Source organism: Selaginella moellendorffii, unplaced genomic scaffold (genome assembly GCF_000143415.4).
Source record: "Selaginella moellendorffii unplaced genomic scaffold, v1.0 SELMOscaffold_16, whole genome shotgun sequence".
NCBI lineage: Eukaryota > Viridiplantae > Streptophyta > Lycopodiopsida > Selaginellales > Selaginellaceae > Selaginella > Selaginella moellendorffii.
The window spans coordinates 1899661-1916879 of record NW_003314277.1 but is presented as its reverse complement, the minus strand read 5'-3'; the positions used below and the strand labels follow the sequence as shown (position 1 = coordinate 1916879).

The 17219-nt window shown below is 43.2% G+C and overlaps 4 protein-coding genes across 7 annotated transcripts; 1 reads left to right on the top strand and 3 right to left on the bottom strand.

The window, feature by feature from the left end:
• Window positions 1–8521: 8521 nt before the first annotated feature.
• On the bottom strand, window positions 8522–9518 carry LOC9642563 (warthog protein 6). The gene is made up of 4 exons (XM_024675919.1): window positions 9353–9518; window positions 9229–9296; window positions 8965–9181; window positions 8522–8894 (listed from the first exon to the last, which is right to left on the bottom strand). Exons 1-4 carry the CDS (start codon window positions 9516–9518, stop codon window positions 8563–8565), a joined length of 783 nt encoding a protein of 260 aa, XP_024531687.1. The 3' UTR covers window positions 8522–8562.
• A 1167-nt stretch (window positions 9519–10685) lies between these two features.
• Window positions 10686–11524, bottom strand: LOC9642089 (mavicyanin). 2 transcript variants are annotated; one of them, XM_024676126.1, is made up of 3 exons: window positions 11411–11524; window positions 11204–11350; window positions 10686–11131 (listed from the first exon to the last, which is right to left on the bottom strand). In XM_024676126.1, the coding sequence occupies exons 1-3, from the start codon at window positions 11466–11468 to the stop codon at window positions 10758–10760; spliced, it is 579 nt and encodes a 192-aa protein (XP_024531894.1). In that variant the 5' UTR covers window positions 11469–11524; the 3' UTR covers window positions 10686–10757. The 2 variants fall into 2 exon arrangements, with proteins under 2 accessions (XP_024531894.1, XP_002971136.2); XM_002971090.2 differs by having other exon boundaries at window positions 11204–11494.
• A 64-nt stretch (window positions 11525–11588) lies between these two features.
• On the bottom strand, window positions 11589–12340 carry LOC9642562 (macrophage migration inhibitory factor homolog). Its single transcript, XM_002971089.2, has 3 exons — window positions 12183–12340; window positions 11803–12003; window positions 11589–11745 (listed from the first exon to the last, which is right to left on the bottom strand). The coding sequence occupies exons 1-3, from the start codon at window positions 12291–12293 to the stop codon at window positions 11710–11712; spliced, it is 348 nt and encodes a 115-aa protein (XP_002971135.1). The 5' UTR covers window positions 12294–12340; the 3' UTR covers window positions 11589–11709.
• Window positions 12341–12432: 92 nt separating this feature from the next.
• Window positions 12433–17193, top strand: LOC9642561 (structural maintenance of chromosomes protein 6A). Of its 3 annotated transcripts, none has more exons than XM_024676085.1 (28): window positions 12433–12571; window positions 12629–12734; window positions 12801–12934; window positions 12999–13054; window positions 13104–13190; window positions 13245–13565; window positions 13619–13738; window positions 13792–13926; window positions 13978–14054; window positions 14107–14182; window positions 14234–14308; window positions 14354–14458; window positions 14512–14681; window positions 14740–14842; window positions 14896–14993; window positions 15062–15266; window positions 15317–15445; window positions 15497–15611; window positions 15660–15745; window positions 15793–15888; window positions 15944–16074; window positions 16135–16237; window positions 16285–16364; window positions 16421–16499; window positions 16549–16606; window positions 16664–16761; window positions 16810–16904; window positions 16967–17193. In XM_024676085.1, exons 1-28 carry the CDS (start codon window positions 12433–12435, stop codon window positions 17022–17024), a joined length of 3135 nt encoding a protein of 1044 aa, XP_024531853.1. In that variant the 3' UTR covers window positions 17025–17193. The 3 variants fall into 3 exon arrangements, with proteins under 3 accessions (XP_024531853.1, XP_024531851.1, XP_024531854.1); XM_024676083.1 differs by having other exon boundaries at window positions 14896–15008; XM_024676086.1 differs by lacking the exons at window positions 12433–12571; window positions 12629–12734 and having other exon boundaries at window positions 12884–12934; window positions 13108–13190; window positions 14896–15008.
• The last annotated feature ends 26 nt before the right edge of the window (window positions 17194–17219 follow it).

Genomic DNA, 17219 nt, shown 5'->3' with positions numbered 1-17219 from the left:
TTTTCTTGATTTATAGGTTTAGGTTTTTATTATAGTTGTCAACTATTATATCAATGGTTTTATAGGACCTTCAAGTTCTTATAGCTGTCTACACCCAACAAATTACATTTAAGCATTATAGATATTTTAATAAATAAAAATATTGAAACATAAAAAATATATTGTAGCTTCTTTTTTTTCAAAAACTGTAAAGAGATTTTTAACCTTTGAACTGAACATATAGATTTTTGAAACTAAAGAAGCAAGTCAAAGAAAGTAAGAAAATCAGTTGCCACCATATAATTGAGGTGACACATCTTGTGTTTTAAAAACATGCATGGGATACTAAAAATTTTGATAGTCGAGAAAAAAAACAAATTACTCGAAAGAATTTCACCCATTAATGAGAAATGTTTTTGAGAATTCTTACTTGCAGTTGCCATGAGAAGTAAATTCCAATGCATCATTTTTCGATAGCACATAATTGACAATGTGAGGAGATACTTTCTGTTCAAAACGAATCTCCAAAATCTTGCAAGACTTCACCACAACAAAAAAGAATCAAACCAAAATTGTGATCATCAACCTGACAGATACAGCAAACAAAGAATTAACACGTGCTTATGGTTCTATGTAATAGAGATTTTGAGTGGTGGCTGCAAGGTGAATAACATGAACCAAAATTCCAGTACTATTTGTGGAATATCAGCCCTGAGTCACTTGTTAAAATTTGAGTGTACCACCCAATGGGGAAGAAGCATCCAAGAATCTTGGACAACATTGAGTTCAAATTGAAGTTGGGAGCTGACAGGAAACATGATGCTAGGGAACTTAAGGCTATGCTTACTTTTCAGGCTACATTTTATGACAAGCAACTTGACTTTACAATTAACTCTTGAGCATGTTAGAATTATTACTCCAAGTTTTTTGAAGTGTCAGGTCCGATGTCCTGCGCGGACCCTGATGACCTCAAACCCCCTACCACTTTCGAAACTGGATGAAGTTCAAAGGGCTGAATGTTGACTCTGAATTGATCGTGGCCTGGAGAAGGCGGCGAGTTCGTATAAAGAGTGCTCAGGCACAGGGAAGGGCGCTTTTCTAGTGACAGACGATGTATTCTACTTTAGCTTTGAGAAATGGAGTTCCAACTTTGAAGACTGCTGGAGGCTGGCCTTCCTCGAGGGAGAAGCGGGCTCCGGCGTTGGCAGTGTCTACATATTTGGCGATCCCAGTAACGTCCACGACGAGACGAAGCAGTGGTTCTTTCACAAGTTATGGACAGCAAGTGGAGAGGTACTTGATGCTCACGAGCCCCGAGCTGGACATCCGCTCCTTCGTCCGGGTCCTGAGATCATCTAGGTTTGCGCTTGTTAACGGGAGAAAAGAGCCAGACGCCTCTTTCTCCACGACCTCGCAGAAGCATCCATTCCCTTGAGTAACTCAAGTTGAGTAGTTTGAAGTGGCCTACAAGAACGAGCCTTTTGAGGTATTCGTCAGGGAACTTAAACACTGGGTTCGCTCGGGCTGTCAGCTCGCAATCGGGATACAAATCTCGTATGCCACCCTCTGCAACTGTTGTGGGTGCAGGAGGAAGCTGGCAAAGGTACACAGATTATAGATTTTAGTCCTAGCATTTGCAGGAGGATTTCTTGGTGCGGTTCCTGTTCAGCATGCTTTCCAGCGATGTTCCAGACTGTACTCACGTTTGATCTGTATCAGCTCCAGTCGACGATCAAGGAGCTGGTGCAGGAAGAGTTTGATCTGTATCAGCTACAGTCGACGATCAAGGAGATAGTATAGGAAGAGTTGGAGCAACCTTGTGAAGAAAATGTCTCGCTCCTTAAATGAGGAACATCTTCAGTGGTTCTTGCTCCCAACTTAATCGTCAAGATTGATTGAAGATTAGAATTAGTAAAATCTTTAGAAGCTTAGATCATTGAAACGATGAAGAGCAAGATCGAAATTCCTGCTATTGCTGCTGCTGCCGTGAGAGTTTCCAAATCTTTTCTCGAGATGCTACTGCCGGCGGCACTGCTGGAGCTGGAGCTTGACGATGGCGGAGTGGTGCCACTGCCATTTTGGGGCAGTGATTTGGAAAGCCGCAGAAGAAGTACCATGATCCGGGCCTGGTCATTGCGATCAAAGTGTCACCGTTGTTGAAAGACTGGATCGGCGAGGCGCTGGAGCATCGGTCGTAGTCATCCTCGGACACTTCCAAAACGTCGAGGCATATAGAAGATGCTCCCGTTAGAAAATTATTGAGCAGGACAGGAAGAAATCAATGAACAAAGCAAAAAACAGAAAAGGAAGACGGAAATAATTTGCTACATGTAAGATTGGTTTGCTTAATATTTTTATTTATTAATTTAATTGATCAAATAAAAGTTTATAATTATAAACATGATGTGAGGGCCAAGTGTACAGCTACAATGCTGTATATAATATTCGCATAGTGGGATTTTGGTAGCCGTCAAATTGGTTTCAATTCAGACCACTTACTCCTGTATATAAGTTAAGGTTTTTGAGCTAATTGATATGTACATTTTCTGTATTCCTTTTTCATATTCCAAGCACTCACATTGGTGAACATGAGGGGCACCTTTGATTATTTCTGAGGAGTGCTTGAATTTAGGATTTTGGTTTAGATCTAGCTTTTGTATCGTCTAAATTTAGTTTTTTCCATTTCTTTTCTTTTGTTCTTCCTTTTCAGGATTTTGGTTTAGATCTAGCTTTCTGCATTGTCTAGATTTCCCATTTCCTTCTCACTTTTTGTCGTTTCTCTTCTTTTGCTCTTTCTTCGTCCATCTTCATGGCAGATCAGCAATCTCCTCCTTTGACTCTGGAGCAGTAGTTGGTACAATTGCTTGATGCTATGTGCTTGCAATTAAACAACCAAACTCAGTTGATGGCGGCACGTGGTACAACTCTTTTTGCTCTTGGTGCTAATCCTCGTGTTTGGCCGGAGTTTTTTTGTGGGAATCCTGGGGATGATGTGTACCATTAGTTCGATCACTTCACGGTGATTGCCATATATCATTCTTGGGATGATGCTCGACGTTTACGTGAGTTTCCCACGTGTCTCCAAGGGACAGCGTTGCAATGATACAATAGTCTGAGCACAACCACTCGTGGGGATTGGAGTGTTCTTTTGGATGTCTTCAAATGCGCCTTTGGACATGCCGACAACTGTGATGATGCCTCCCAACAATTGGATTGTCTTCGCCAAAGGCCATCTGAGTCGGTGATGCAATTTGGTGTTCGTTTCCGAAGTATTTTGCTTCGTGCGGAGCTAAATATGTCGAAGTGGATCAAACTAGGAATGTTATGGCCAACACTTCATCAAGATTTTGTTGGACTTGTGCATGCACTTGCTCCCGCCACCCTTGATGATGTTCTTCGCTTGTCACAACGTTATGAGATGTTGCCTCTTCCATTTCTCATTGCCTGTTCTTCAGCTCCCCTTCATGTGGGTGATGGTCCTGTTCCAATGGAAGTTGATGTTGTTGTTGCTTGAGTCCAAAGATAAGGGCGAGGACATGGTTGTGGCTGTGATGTTTGCTATTGGGTGTGTGATGAAGTTCGTTATATTTATCAGCGCTATCGGCGTTTTCCGGATTTGCGACCTCCATTTCCTGGGTGGAGACCTTAGCGTCAGTAATGTCCTATTGGTGCTACTGTAGTGGAAGGTTTGGACATTGAGATACATCCAGGAAATGAGGAGTTGCACAAGTAACAGAGGGACCTTACGCAAATAAGTCAATGACCCCTCTATCTTTCTTTCGGGAGTATCATCAAGGGGTTCACTTGGCACCAGTTCATCCTGTGTTTACTTTCCAAGCTTATGTATATAACAAGAGGTCTCCTATTATTCTGTCCGTGTTAGTTGATATAGGTTCGAGTTTATCTTCTATTGCTCGACCTGTTGCCACACGTTGCCGTCTACACTTGCGTCATGTAGCAGAACCAGTTTTTATTCTTTATGGCAACGGCCGTACACATGTATGTGCATGGGATGAGGCAGACCTGGTTGTGCGTGTGGGCGATCTTGAGCTTGAGTTGCAATCATTATGGGTGGTGCCGAGTTAAGCTTTTGACCTCATTCTTGGTATGGATTGGTTGTAACGAAATCATGCCAAGTATGACTTTGAGGCTTCTCCCCCTTGTCTCATACTTTTTTATGTTTCATCCATTCCTCTCACTTCTGTATCTCTTCGTCCCTCTACTTCTACCTCTACTTCCATTACTTTTGTTCCCCCATTATTTCCTCCTATGTTTCCATCTTGTTCTGCTTTTCCCTTTTTCGATCCCTCTGACAGTTTTTGTGTTGCAGCAGTTGACCGGCTCATGAAGGAGTATTTTGATCTCTTTGAATTTGACCTATCGTCTGGGGCCAAGATTGCCACACGTCATCCGATTCCAACCGGGGATGCTCGTCCAATCAAGGTTCCTGTTTGTCATCAGTCACCCAAAGAAATCAAGATTTTATGTGCAAACGTTAAGGAGATGTTGGAAAAGGGTGTTATTCAGAAGTCACAAAGTCCTTGGGCATGTGAACCTCATCTTGTGCCAAAACCTGATGGGAGTATTCATTTCTCCATCAACTATCATCCATTAAATGAAGTGACAATCCCAAATGTGTACCCTCTTCCTCACACTGCTAATCTCTTGGATCGTCTGGGGCAAAGTCGTTGATTCACCAAGCTAGATCTTGCTTCTGGGTACTGGCATCATTGATGATGTCTTGATTCACTCGGAGGGGACATGGGAGGAGCACATTCGTGATGTGTGTAAAGTGTTGGATCAGCTACGGGATGTTAGTTTAAAGTTGAAGCGGTCGAAATGTGTATTTGGGTCCAAGGATACAACTTATCTTGGGTACTATATTTCTCGTGAGGGTTTGTAAGTTGATCCTGACAAACTTGTGGCTGTTCTAAAGTTCCCTACTCTGAAGTGTGTGAATGATGTGCAGCGCTTCCTGGGCAAGGTGTAGTATCTCGGTCATTTTGTGGATCATCTTTCTGATTGCACTGCACCATTGCAAGTGTTGCTGAAGTCATCAATGTCATCTTTCATTTGGTCTTCAGATTGTGAGCGGGCATTTGTGGATCTCAAAGAACTGTTGACGACTCCTCCAGTTTTGGCATATCCTGACTACACTCGACCTTTTATTTTGTATGTAGATGCTTCTGATACTGGTCTTGGAGGTGTGTTGATGCAAGAAAGCCCGACTGTGCCTGATCAGCGTCATCCCATTGCATATATAAGCTGTACATTACAACTAGCAGAGGTGAACTACTCCACGACAGAGAAGGAATGTTTAGCAGTAGTTTAGGGTTTCGAGAAACTTCATGCATATTTACATGGTTCTCAGACGTTACTTGAAGGTCACCATGCTACCGTTACTTCATTATTGAAGCGGAAGAACCTAGTTGGTCATACTGCTCAGTGGGCTTTGAAGCTTCAGATATATGATTTTGATGTTGTTTATTGCCCAGAGAGTTTTATGGCTGATGCTGATGCCCTTTCTTGAGCTCCTTTTCCTTCTCCACTCTCTTCTCATGTTTCTAACGAGCCTGTTGTTTCAACATTTGTGGATTTTCTAAACAAGGATTCTGTGCCGTCGGCAGTTGCTGTACTTGACGTTCAATGTCCACAAGGCGCAGCGCAAGATCTACCTTCTCTTGATGAGGTTTGCGAGGCTCAAAAGATTGAGCTGTGGATTTGAAGGCTTCGAGATGCATTTGAGAATCCTGCATCACTTGCTGATAACTTGCCTTTCCGACATTTACATTTTTAATATCGCTTTGAAGATAGCCTTTTTTATTTTGTGGGGACGGATCCTGATGATCATTTACGGCTGGTGGTGCCTTCTATCTTTATCTTGCCATTTCTCCATGCCTACCATGATTCTCCTATTTTATGTGGGCATATGGGACATTGTTGTGTGACAAAGAAGTTGCACAGGTCTTTCTATTGGCTGAAGATGCAACGTGATACTATCCAGTATGTGTGTAGCTACGTTTGGTGCCAAGCTCGTAATACTCTCCCTCGTGCTGCGGAAGGACGGTTAGAGTCAATTGCAATTTCCTGTCCATTTGAGTTGATAACGTTTGATCTTATGGGACCTTTTCCATGGTCGACTGCTGGCAATGAGTATGTTATTATTGGTTCTGATTACTTAACTTATTGGGTGGAAATTGGTGCTCTTGCTAATGCTTCTGCAACTGTTGTTGGATACTTCCTCCTCAATCGAGTGGTGTTCTAGCATTCTTGTCCAAAGCGGATTCTTTCAGATAATGGTCCCACATTTATAGCTAAGGCATTTCATGTTTTAACGTTTTGGTTGGGGATACGCCACACTTTCACAAGTGCTTATCATCCATAATCAGACGGTCTGGTAGAATGGCTCATTCGGACATTCAAAGGGATGATTGCAAAGTATGTGAACTTTCAACATTCGGATTGGGATAGTTATTTGCCGTTTCTTCGGTATGCCTATATCACAGAGGTGTAGAGTTCTGTTGGTGATTCACCATATAAACTCTTATATGGTCATGATCTAATATTACCAACGGAACTGGGTTTACCTTTGCGATTGCCACGAGCTCCTGATCCTAGGTCTTGGGATTAATATTTAACGAGCATTCTTCCACTTATCTAAGCAAAGTCTGCCGAACACTTAAGCCGCGTACAAGTGGGACAAAAACTGCGCTAAATGCTTTATTTCGTTAAAGTGGAACTTTTCATTATCCCACTTATGGTGTGTGGCCACATGCCATTTTTATAACAACAATAAAAAATTGAAGTTTTAGCTTTATAATTTATAAATTAAAAACTTTTCATATGATTTTGTGTTATAATATTGTGAAATATAAAAAATAAATTAAAAAACTGATAGAAATATTAATAAATATTAATTAAGTACTAGGAAATGGCATGTGGACACATGCTAATTAATGTCCCACTTTACTGAATAAGTTCCACTTTAACGAAATAAAGCATGGCTACAACTCCTATCATTGTCCACCTGTGGAGTACAAAGTGGATGATTTGGTGTTAGTTCGTTTTCCCCATCTTACGATACGTGGTTTAGTTAAGGGGCTCCTTGTGCAGTGGAAAAGACCGTATCGGGTGTTACGGTAAGTTGGACCACAAGTTTATGAGGTTCGGCATGATATCCAGCAAATTGATCCTTTGGAGATTGTGCATGTGCAACAGTTGAAACGCTTCATACAAAGGGATTAGGAGCAGTTAATACCACCTATAGATGCACCGATGCCTCCTCCTGACATCCTTCCAGATCTCGGCCCATCTACAAGAGAACCCTGATGTCCTTCCATTATTCCGAGAAGAGAGGATGATGTGAGGGCGATTATAATGTTGTATATTAATATTAGCGTAGTGGGATTTTGGTAGCCGTCGGATTAGTTTCAATCTGGACCACTCGCTTCTATATATAATCTATGGTTGTTGGGCTAATTGATATGCACATTTTTTGTATTCCCTTTCCATATTCCAAGCACTCACATTACATGTTTATAATTTTCAAACACAAATTAATCTTATTGCATATCAACCATTAGAATAAAAAAGAATATACTAGAAAGTGTTTAGGAAAGATTATAAATTATAAATATAAAATTAATCTAAATGAATAACAATCATTAGATAATAGAATATCCAAGCATTTTCTAGGTATACCCACTACCATCTCATAAACCAGAAAAAAGAAAAGAAAAGAGAATTGTAATTTTGGGTTTGCTTTAACAAGCAGCAGACAGTTTTTTGGAATTTAAAAAATCAGTTTGTAATAAAATTTAATATTAATAATTAAATACTTAGAACTGGCTAATGATATGTTACCAAAATTGCCTTGAAAATCTCTGTTTTTAAGCGATTAGAAAGAATTCCATGGATTGATTGTCTCGAATTGGTGCACACAGTTTGGAAATGCTCAGAAGAGCTCAAGGAGCTCAAGGACTGATTTAGTCAACAGAATTACATCTTCACAGACACATAGTCAAAAGGGTCCATTTTTAGATGTCGTCTTGAGCAATAGATCATCAATAACTTTGCTCTTCTTTTTTATTGGTACCATGTAACTGTATTGTTTTCAAATATATAAGTCTCAATCCTGTATGTGCCAGAGGTGGAGGCAAATTAAAACATGCATTTTAAAAACTAATAGATACCATTGGTGGCAATAGCTTCAAGTGGCAAGGAACATACTTTAGATACTACTTGCCACCAAAAGTCTATTAATTTGGGAGGAATTTCGGGAGCTGGAAGTCAAGAGAAGACTGAGTGGGTGGGAGTGAGGTTAGGGCAGGAAGTTTGTGGTCTCATGCCTCCATTGTAATTTATAATAATTTCCTTAATCATTAAAATTATTCAATGTGATACCCCGGGCATTTCCATAAAATGCCAGCTTTAGTGTTTTAGCAAAACAAAACAAATGCCGTGTAGTGGGCATTTGGTACGATTCTTGCTTCAGGTGTGAGAGGTACCCTTGCCTTTGTTGTTTTTATTCTTGTCTGTTCACTGTACGTTAATATGTAAAATTTTTATTCTTGCCAAAGTTGTTTACACCTTGGAGGCCAGCACAAGACCAGCAACTCCAAAGGTGAGAGCAACGCTTCCTCCATACTTCCTTCCAAAGTCAGCAATGTTGGTGAAGGAATCGATGGCAGCATAGCCCTTTGCGTAGATTTCCTTGCCGACGATGTTGTAGATGGCGCGAACTGGAGCAAGCACGGCCTGGTATGCGTATGGCAGGTACTCGGTTGCGCCGACAGCATCAAATATGGAGTCCAAGAACCACTCGCTGTGAGTCGATGCTAGAACATTGTTCACCATGATGCTGCCGGAGAGAGTGAGCGGGTTGTAGAGGCCTACCTTCTCAACCTTTTGTATTTCTGGAAAAGTAGCACAGAATCGTCAAATTCGAAACATCCCACCAATATATATGCTTTTTGCTTTCCTTACCAGTGATTTGAGATGATTCCCACAGGGAATCTCCAACCTTGAGGTCCTCGGCTCTCTTGTACACGAGCTTCCCATTGACAGCAACGGGAACAAAGTGGCCTGCAGTGAGTTCCAACATGTTTGAAGCGCTGTGCACTTGGAAAAACTTGGACATGGCATCAGCATCCTTGTGGCCGAATGCATACACATCTGAATAGATATTCTTCCCCACTGCAACCTGCGGAGAAGTTATACTTGGACAAGATTTATGTGAAAGTATTCAACCTTGTCTCCAACATTAAGCTCCCTCACGAACTTAATTTCTCCATTATACATCTGAACAGTTGCATCTCCTATAATAGCTTGAAAATTGTATGAAGAAAAAAGCGTGATTTCACATGAACCCTACCTGGGAAGCATCCTGGAGTGGCTGGAGTGGCTGGAGTGCCTGGAGGAGGAGGGGCTGGAGGGGGTGGAGTGCCTGGAGGAGGAGTGGTGGGAGTTTGTGCCACTGCAACGCTTGCAGCGAAAGCAATGAAAGAAGTGAGGAAGATTAGAGCACTGGTATGAGCCATTAGCTAGCTCGAAACTGCTGGTTGCTAACACTCTAGGAGCAACCCATTTTATAGCAGAATGTAAGCATCTAATGTTTGGTATTTTGGTGAGAAACTAAATACCATCCATGGAGAAACTAAAGAGTTTATTAAAATAAATTAAGATTAGTTTAAAGTTCGTTTTACATTTATTTCTCGCACTACTAATTTTGGGTTAAAAGCTTGAAAACTTCAAAAGGTTGATTTATTCCTTTAAATACCGTACCAGCTGAAAACCCTAATCCAATGTCGAAGGAGAGACTGGATCGTGGCCTGGAGAAGGCGGTGAGTTTGTACAAAGAGTGCTCAGGCACAGGGAAGGGCCCTTTTCTAGTGGCAGACGATGTGTTCTACTCTAGCTTTGAGAAATGGAGTTCCAACAATGAAGACTGCTGGAGGCTGGCCTTCCTCGAGAGAGAAGCGGGCTCCGGCGTTGGCAGTGTCTACATATTTGGCGATCCCAGTAACGTCCACGACGAGACGAAGCAGTGGTTCTTCCACAAGTTATGCCGGCAAGTGGAGAGGCACTTGATGCTCACGAGCCCCGAGCTGGACATCCGCTCCTTCGTCCGGGTCCTGGGATCATCGAGGTTTGCGCTTGGTAACGGGAGCAAGGAGCCAGACGCCTCTTTCTCCACGGCCTCGCAGAAGCATCCATTCCCTCGAGTAGTCCTTGAAGTGGGCTACAAGAACGAGCCTTTTGAGGTACTCGTCAGGGAACTTAACCACTGGGTTCGCTCGGGCTGTAAGCTCGCAATTGGGATACAAATCTCGTACGCCACCCTCAGCACTAGCAGCAGCAGCCTGCAACTGTTGTGGGTGCAGGAGGAAGCTGGCAAAGGTACACAGATTATAGATTTTAGCCCTGGAGTTTGCACTTTGGAAACAAAGGAGGATTTCTTGGTGTGGTTCCCGTTCAGCATGCTTTCCAGCGATGTTCCAGACTGCCATGACATCCCACTCACGTTTGATCTGTATCAGCTCCAGTCGACGATCAAGGAGCTGGTGCAGGAAGAGTTTGATCTGTATCAGCTACAGTCGACGATCAAGGAGATGGTATAGGAAGAGTAACCTTGTTAAGAATACTTAAATGAGGAACATGTTCTAGCTCTCACCTTAATATTCAAGATGATTGTGTAAATCTTTAAAAACTTAGATCATTAAAAATATTGATTTAAAATTTATTAAGAATTCAACGAAGAACTATTTGAATAACGCTGCTCACATTATAACGATAAAGAGCAAGATCGAAATTCCGGCTGTTGCTGCTGCTGCCGTGAGAGTTTCCAAATCTTTTCTCGAGATGTTACTGCCGGCGGCGCTGCTGGAGCTGGAGCTGGAGCTGCTGGAGCTTGACGATGGTGGAGTGGCGGCGCTGCCTGTGAGCGATGCGTTTTGGACATCGATGGACAGCTTCTGGCCCCCTTGGCAGTGATTTGGAAAGCCGCAGAGGAAGTACCATGATCCGGGCCTGGTCATTGCGATCGAGGTGTCACCGTTGTTGAAAGACTGGATCGGCGAGGCGCTGGAGCATCGGTCGTAGTCATCCTCGGACACTTCCAGAACGTCGTGCCGTTGGCTGTTGTACTTGAAACCTTGCATGCATAGAAGATGCTCTCGTTAGAAAACAAAGAAGATGAAAGCACAAGAAAAGAAAACAAACTTACGGAGTGTGTCATTGACACGAACGTTTTGCTGCTTGGACCAATTCTCGTAAAAGTCATCGTCGCCGTTGGGAGGCATTATCCATTGAGTCGCGCCCCCGACTACAAACTCGGTTGCTTGAACAGCTCCCAGTGTCGCGAGCAAGAGAGCTGCCAGAAACGAGAATCCCACCATCAATTCACCACCACTCTGCTGTTGCTTCTTCATACTTGTTTGGACGATGATCTTCCTTTCACTGCTTCTCTTCTTCTCTTCTTTTCGTGCCATATAAGTTCTAAAAGCGCCAACCAAATTGATGGCTCACCTGGCCCCCAAAAAAGCTGAGAAAGCTCTTTCCTACAGGTGGAGGCCATAAACTATTCCTGGAAACAAAGACATAGTTTTGCATTGGACTTGAAAATCCTAGCCAAGAATTTAATAGTAAAAGCATAAAGCGAACATACATACCCCAGCGGTGTTGCTTTTTTTAATCCAGTTACTCGGTAACTCACATCATAAGAAGTATACTTTAGAAGGTGGAACCATTCCATCCGAAAAAGCTTCTCTGAGAAGGATATGACCAAAGTGAAATAGAGAAGAACAAGAGCTTGCCAAAAAGTACCTGGACGTCGTAGAACTTAATGTAGAATCGTGATGGCGGAACCGATAACTTGGACTCCAAAATCTCGGACAAAGCTTCGCTGAGTTCTTTGTTGACGCTCGGCCCCAGCCCTCCAATCGAGATCACTTCTCCATACGCAGCCGGCTCTTCGGTGCCACCGAATGACATTGGAACACTATCTTTGAGCACGATCATCACATACTGCGAAACCAAACAACTTGGAAATGAAAATCCAGTTCAATCGATCCGGCCGAGCGCTCTAGGAATCATCGCACAATGAAATCTAGATCTCGAGTGATAATCTAGACGAGAGAGCTGCAATGCCTGGAGATTTCGTGGCTATCGAATGCGCTACAACCTATCGATCGAGACGACGTTACCTGTTCGGGCTTTCCAATGATCCGAGAGACCGCCTTGCTCGCATCCTTGAGAATGTCGGAGCTCACGATCGAATCGGCGGGGACGTTCGTGGAGAGATTGAGCGTCGGCATTCCTTCTAGCGCTAAAATCCCTAGCGCTTCCCGGAGTTTGTTCTTGTCGGATGGATAGATCTATGATCCAACGGCTGACATCGCTACACATGGCGGCATTCAAGGCGTGGGATTTTTTTCAAGGGCTTAGGGCTTGGGAATGGCGCGCGGGCGAAGCCGCGAGGCGGGAGATGCCGCCGGGATCATCGCGCGCATCCGGGTGGAGAATTTCATGTGCCATTCCAATCTCTCGATCGATTTCGTTGACAACGTGAATTTCATCACGGGGCAGAATGGGAGTAAGTTCTCTGCTCCAAGATTTTGGGAAGAATGTAGGTTTTTTTGCCTCTTCGCAGGTGGGAAGAGCGCCATTCTCACGGCTCTGTGCATCGCATTTGGCATCAGAGCTCGCGGAACGCAACGAGCTACTTCGCTGAAAGATTTTATCAAGACGGGATGCAGGTAGAGCTAAGTGTTAGATTTTAAAGCTCTTGACTGGAGTTTACACTTACACTTTCTCATGTTTAGCTATGCGCTGGTCATCGTGGAAATGAAGAATGAAGGCTGTGATTCCTACAAGCCGGAGAGGTACGGGAAAATGATTATAATCGAGCGAAGGATTACTGCGACTGCTTCCACCACCGCGTTGAAAGACGAGCATGGCATGAATTTTTTTCCTTATTTCTTCGTGTTTTCATCCCCGAGTATTTACATTGTTTCTTTCAGGTCGGAAGGTTTCGGCTAAAAAGGAAGACCTTCATGATATAATCGACCATTTCAATGTGAGTCTTCCGTAATATTTTACCTGTTTACTGACTTGGATGCTTATAGATAGATGTCGAAAATCCTTGTGTGATCATGAGCCAAGACAAGAGCCGCGAGTTCCTGCATTCCGGAAATGACAAGGAAAAGTTCAAGGTACTTGGCTCTAATCCTTGTTGGGCTCATGACCTGCTTGTTTTTTGGGCATAGTTCTTTTACAAGGCAACACTTTTGCAACACGTTTCGGAGCTTTTGGATGCTAACATCGGCAACATTGAATCATGCAAAGTCTATTTGAAGGCCAACGAGGAAACATTTCGGCCCTACGAGCAGAAGCTCAATAAATTGGACTTGGAAATTCGGCGGGCAGAAAAGGTTGACGAGATGGCGCAGGAGGTCACCAACCTGCGGAAAAAACTGGCTTGGTCTCAGGTTTACGATATCGATCGTAAAATTGAGAAGGCAGCAGGTTGCGCAGAAAAGCTTCGAGAGCGCATTCCAGTCTGCCAGGAAAGAATAGATGCACACAAGGTCAGTCTTAAGACGAGGTTATTTGTAAGGAATGTCTAATATCTCTATTACAGGCTATCCTGGGAGAGAAACGCGATGCTCATTCCAGGAAAAACACAAGCATTTCCGATCTGATTTCTAGGAATGATAGAGCAAAGGAAGCAGAGAAGAAACTATACCAAGATCTGACTGAGGTAATGGCTGTCGCTAAAAATGTGCCAGTCGCTGTAGCATTTTTTATTTGCAGGTGACACAGGAAAAGGTGCAACTCGAAGAAACTCTTCGAAGTAAAGTAGCGACTTTGGAGCGGAAGCGCGGTAAAAAGCGCTCACTTGAAATGCACGTACGTGAAATGAAGGAAAAGTTCGAAGAGAACACCCAGGTGAGCTCATTCGGTGTGTGGCTTTCTTGTGATGTATTGAAAGTTGTCCAGGTGGAAGAAAATGAGAGGGTTGAAGCACTTCGAGCCCTTGAAAACGAGATCGATTTGCAAAAGGGAGAGCGAAGAAGGTAATATGTCTTACCCAAACGCAATTATGTAAATGTTTTCCTTTTTAAATAGAATGCAGGAAGAGGAAGAAGCGGCTTTGAGAAACTTAAACTCCGCCACTGATAGCATTTCAGAACGAAACAAAGAGGTATTGTTTATCTTTTAGATTATTAGTAAGTCGCCAATTTTCTTGTATCAGATTGAAGACCGTCGTGGAAAGGTCAGCGATTTGAATGGTTATATTAGGCGACTACAAAACCAGCAGCGTAATCGGGTGAGTGAGTTGACTCCTAAGCCCCTGTGGTAACATTTTCTGTAGCTTCATGCCTTTGGAGGTGAGGACGTTATAAAGCTGCTCCGGAGCATTGAAAATCATGAAAACTCTTTTACAAGACCTCCCATTGGTCCGATTGGAGCACATGTCGTGAGTTAAACAACGTTTTAAAGTATTTTGGCATTTAACTTTGTGATTTCAAGGCTCTGGCAGGAGATGATACGTGGGCGCTCGCTGTTGAAGTAGCTGTTGGAAGATTGCTAAACGCTTTTGTTGTGACCAACCACCAGGACATGCTTGCTCTTCGTAGACTTGCTCGTAACTGCAATTATACGAACCTGCCGATTATAATCTACAACTTCGAACACCCACTGTATGTACCTCATGAATTTTTTGTTGTTCCTAGCCATTTTTCTTTTCTCATCTTTCAGGTTGAACCTGCCACCACGGATGCTTCCAAATCCGGACCTGATCACTGTGATGTCGGTTCTCCAGTCTGAAAACCATATCGTCAAAAACGTCTTGGTCGATCATGTAAGGTATTCAGGCAGGTCTTACTTTTATCTGTTCTTTTTTATCTCTTCCAGGGATCTGTTGAGAGACAAGTCCTGGTTGAGAATTACCAGGAAGGCGTACGCGTGGTTTTCAACACGAGAGCGCCAAACGTGAAGGAGGCCTTTACGAGGTCCGGTGAGAAAATGTAAGGGTTGATACATGTGCCAGTTTTAGTCGTCTGACGTGTGTATTGTCCAGGTTTATGAGAGCGGGAGGCCAAACAACACTCCCGAAAGACAGAAATATACGAGGTGGGCGACTGGAAGCGGGTATCGAGCAGCGAATTACAGAAGCGGAAAGTGACCTTTCAAGAGTTGTCGAAGAGCTCAGATTATTGGAATCACAAAAGCGAAGTGCTGAGGCCTCCCTTCAAGATTTAAGACGTCACCTCGAGAAATCCAGGGTAAACTTTGCTCCTCGTTATGCTTTAGAATTTGAAGTGGATGTATACAGAGAGCAAACGCGGAAATCAGTCAAAGCATCTCAAGGAAAGAACTTCGATTGCGCGATCTAAAATTTCAAGCAGAACAAGCAGCAAGTGCAACTATGCCTAACACGGAAGAGCTTGAAACCGAAATTTTGGTACTTCAATCGTCTCATGCATGGAAGTTGATATATATTTTCTTAAATCAGGATACAGAAGCGGAAGCTCGAAAACTCGAGCGTGTGATTGAAGACCTCAGAAGTAAAGTCGTTGATGTCAATGCCAAACAGCAAGATGCCAAGTCCAAGCATGATAGCTTCTTGGGTAAGTTTTATCTGTATTGTGGCTTTTCCTCAGCTGTCGCAATCGTAGATTCCACCAAAGATGATGCCGAAGCTCTTAGAAAAGCTGCCGATGAGTTGCAAGCATTGCAAGAGGAAGCAGACGAGGCCGCTAACGTAAGGAGTTACTTTACAAAGTTTGTTTCTGATCCTCATTCCCACAGGCCGTTGCTCATTTCACAAAAATCATGAAAGACAGGGTGCTTCCTGAGTTGCAAATAGCAGAGGAAGAATTGAAACGCCTTCAAAGCGAGCGTGAGGTGGGTGTCTGCTTAGTTGCACTTTGGCTGCTAATTTTGTTATCATGCTTTGCAGGAAAATGCGCAGAAAGCGTCACAGATATGCCCAGGGGAAGAAGTCGAGAGGCTGGGCGGAGTGTCGGATTCCACAGTTAAACTGAACGCAAGCTTAGAACGTCTTATGGACCAAGTGAGTCGTGAAGAAAGGTGGGAAGCATTTCAAGTTTTCGTGATTTGTTAGTCATTTCTCCCGGTTTTCCTGTTTAGGCACATCACCCCAGTGGACGAACTTCAGCGAAAGAAGTCGAAACTGGAAAAGAAAGTCTTCAAGAAGAAGCATCTTCACGTGGATCTGAAGCAAAGAATAGAGGTAGCATCGTTTGTGGCTTTTTCGTTGTTCAAGACTTTCTTTTGCAGGCGATAGACAATGTGTATGCGTCGAGACGCTCCAAGTTTGAGCACAACACTGCTTACCTCAGTCGCCAATTGAGATGGAGGTTTGATTGCCAACTCTTGTGCCACTGTTTAACGTCTTTTCTATTTTTCTTTGTAGGTTCAATGACCATCTTAAAAGGAAGGGGTTCAGTGGAAGAGTGAAAATCGACTATGAAGCCAAGACTTTGAAGCTTGAGGTATGATTATTTCCAAGTTTGGTTGATTTTAACTTGGTTTTACTGGCAGGTTCAAATGCCGCAAGATGCCTCAAACAGCGCAGTGAAAGATACAAGAGCTCTTTCTGGTAACTTTGATACTTCCCTAGGCATGAACGAGCAAGTTTTGTGCTTTTCTCTTTCAGGCGGAGAGAGATCTTTCTCCACTCTATGTTTCGCCTTGGCGCTCCACGAGATGACGGAGTCTCCATTTCGTGCAATGGACGAGTTCGACGTGTTCATGGTAAGTTTCCTTCGTTTTCATGTACTTGTTTAAGCTCTCGTCTCACAGGACGCAATCAGCCGGCGAATCAGCCTGGAAACTGTGGTGGATTTCGCGATCCAAGAAGGATCTCAGTGGATTTTCATCACGCCCAACGACATCAGGTACCTCTCTCGTTTAGATTTTTTTCTGGTGGATTTGAGCTCGTTGTTTCCTGGTTTTTTAGCTCCGTGAAGGATCACCCAAAGATAAAGAAGCAGCAAATGTCAGCTCCTCGTCTATAGACGAAGAATTTTTCGTACCAACAGTAAAATGGTTTTAACTAGCAGTACAATTTTTCGCACGCGGGCTGATTTAACTGCTGCCAATAGAATCTGGGAATATGAGATTCTAGGAATATTAATGAAAAGAAGCGGCGAACTGGGGAATCCTGGGCCGTTAGATACGCAAAGATCTAACGAGCCATTTTGAAATAGTTG

Coding starts and splice junctions, on each gene's coding strand:
- LOC9642562 (XM_002971089.2), bottom strand. CDS start 12,293: ATGCCGACGCTCAATCTCTCCACGAACGTCCCCGCCGATTCGATCGTG. Junction 12,004..12,182: donor TCATTGGAAAGCCCGAACAG/GTAACGTCGTCT, acceptor TTGGTTTCGCAG/TATGTGATGATCGTGCTCAA. Junction 11,746..11,802: donor TTAAGTTCTACGACGTCCAG/GTACTTTTTGGC, acceptor TATCCTTCTCAG/AGAAGCTTTTTCGGATGGAA.
- LOC9642561 (XM_024676083.1), top strand. CDS start 12,433: ATGGCGCGCGGGCGAAGCCGCGAGGCGGGAGATGCCGCCGGGATCATC. Junction 14,183..14,233: donor TTTCAGAACGAAACAAAGAG/GTATTGTTTATC, acceptor TTCTTGTATCAG/ATTGAAGACCGTCGTGGAAA. Junction 16,365..16,420: donor AGTCGCCAATTGAGATGGAG/GTTTGATTGCCA, acceptor TTTTCTTTGTAG/GTTCAATGACCATCTTAAAA.
- LOC9642089 (XM_002971090.2), bottom strand. CDS start 11,468: ATGGCACGAAAAGAAGAGAAGAAGAGAAGCAGTGAAAGGAAGATCATC. Junction 11,132..11,203: donor TCGTGTCAATGACACACTCC/GTAAGTTTGTTT, acceptor TATGCATGCAAG/GTTTCAAGTACAACAGCCAA.
- LOC9642563 (XM_024675919.1), bottom strand. CDS start 9,518: ATGGCTCATACCAGTGCTCTAATCTTCCTCACTTCTTTCATTGCTTTC. Junction 9,182..9,228: donor AGCTTAATGTTGGAGACAAG/GTTGAATACTTT, acceptor ACTTCTCCGCAG/GTTGCAGTGGGGAAGAATAT. Junction 8,895..8,964: donor GGAATCATCTCAAATCACTG/GTAAGGAAAGCA, acceptor CTACTTTTCCAG/AAATACAAAAGGTTGAGAAG.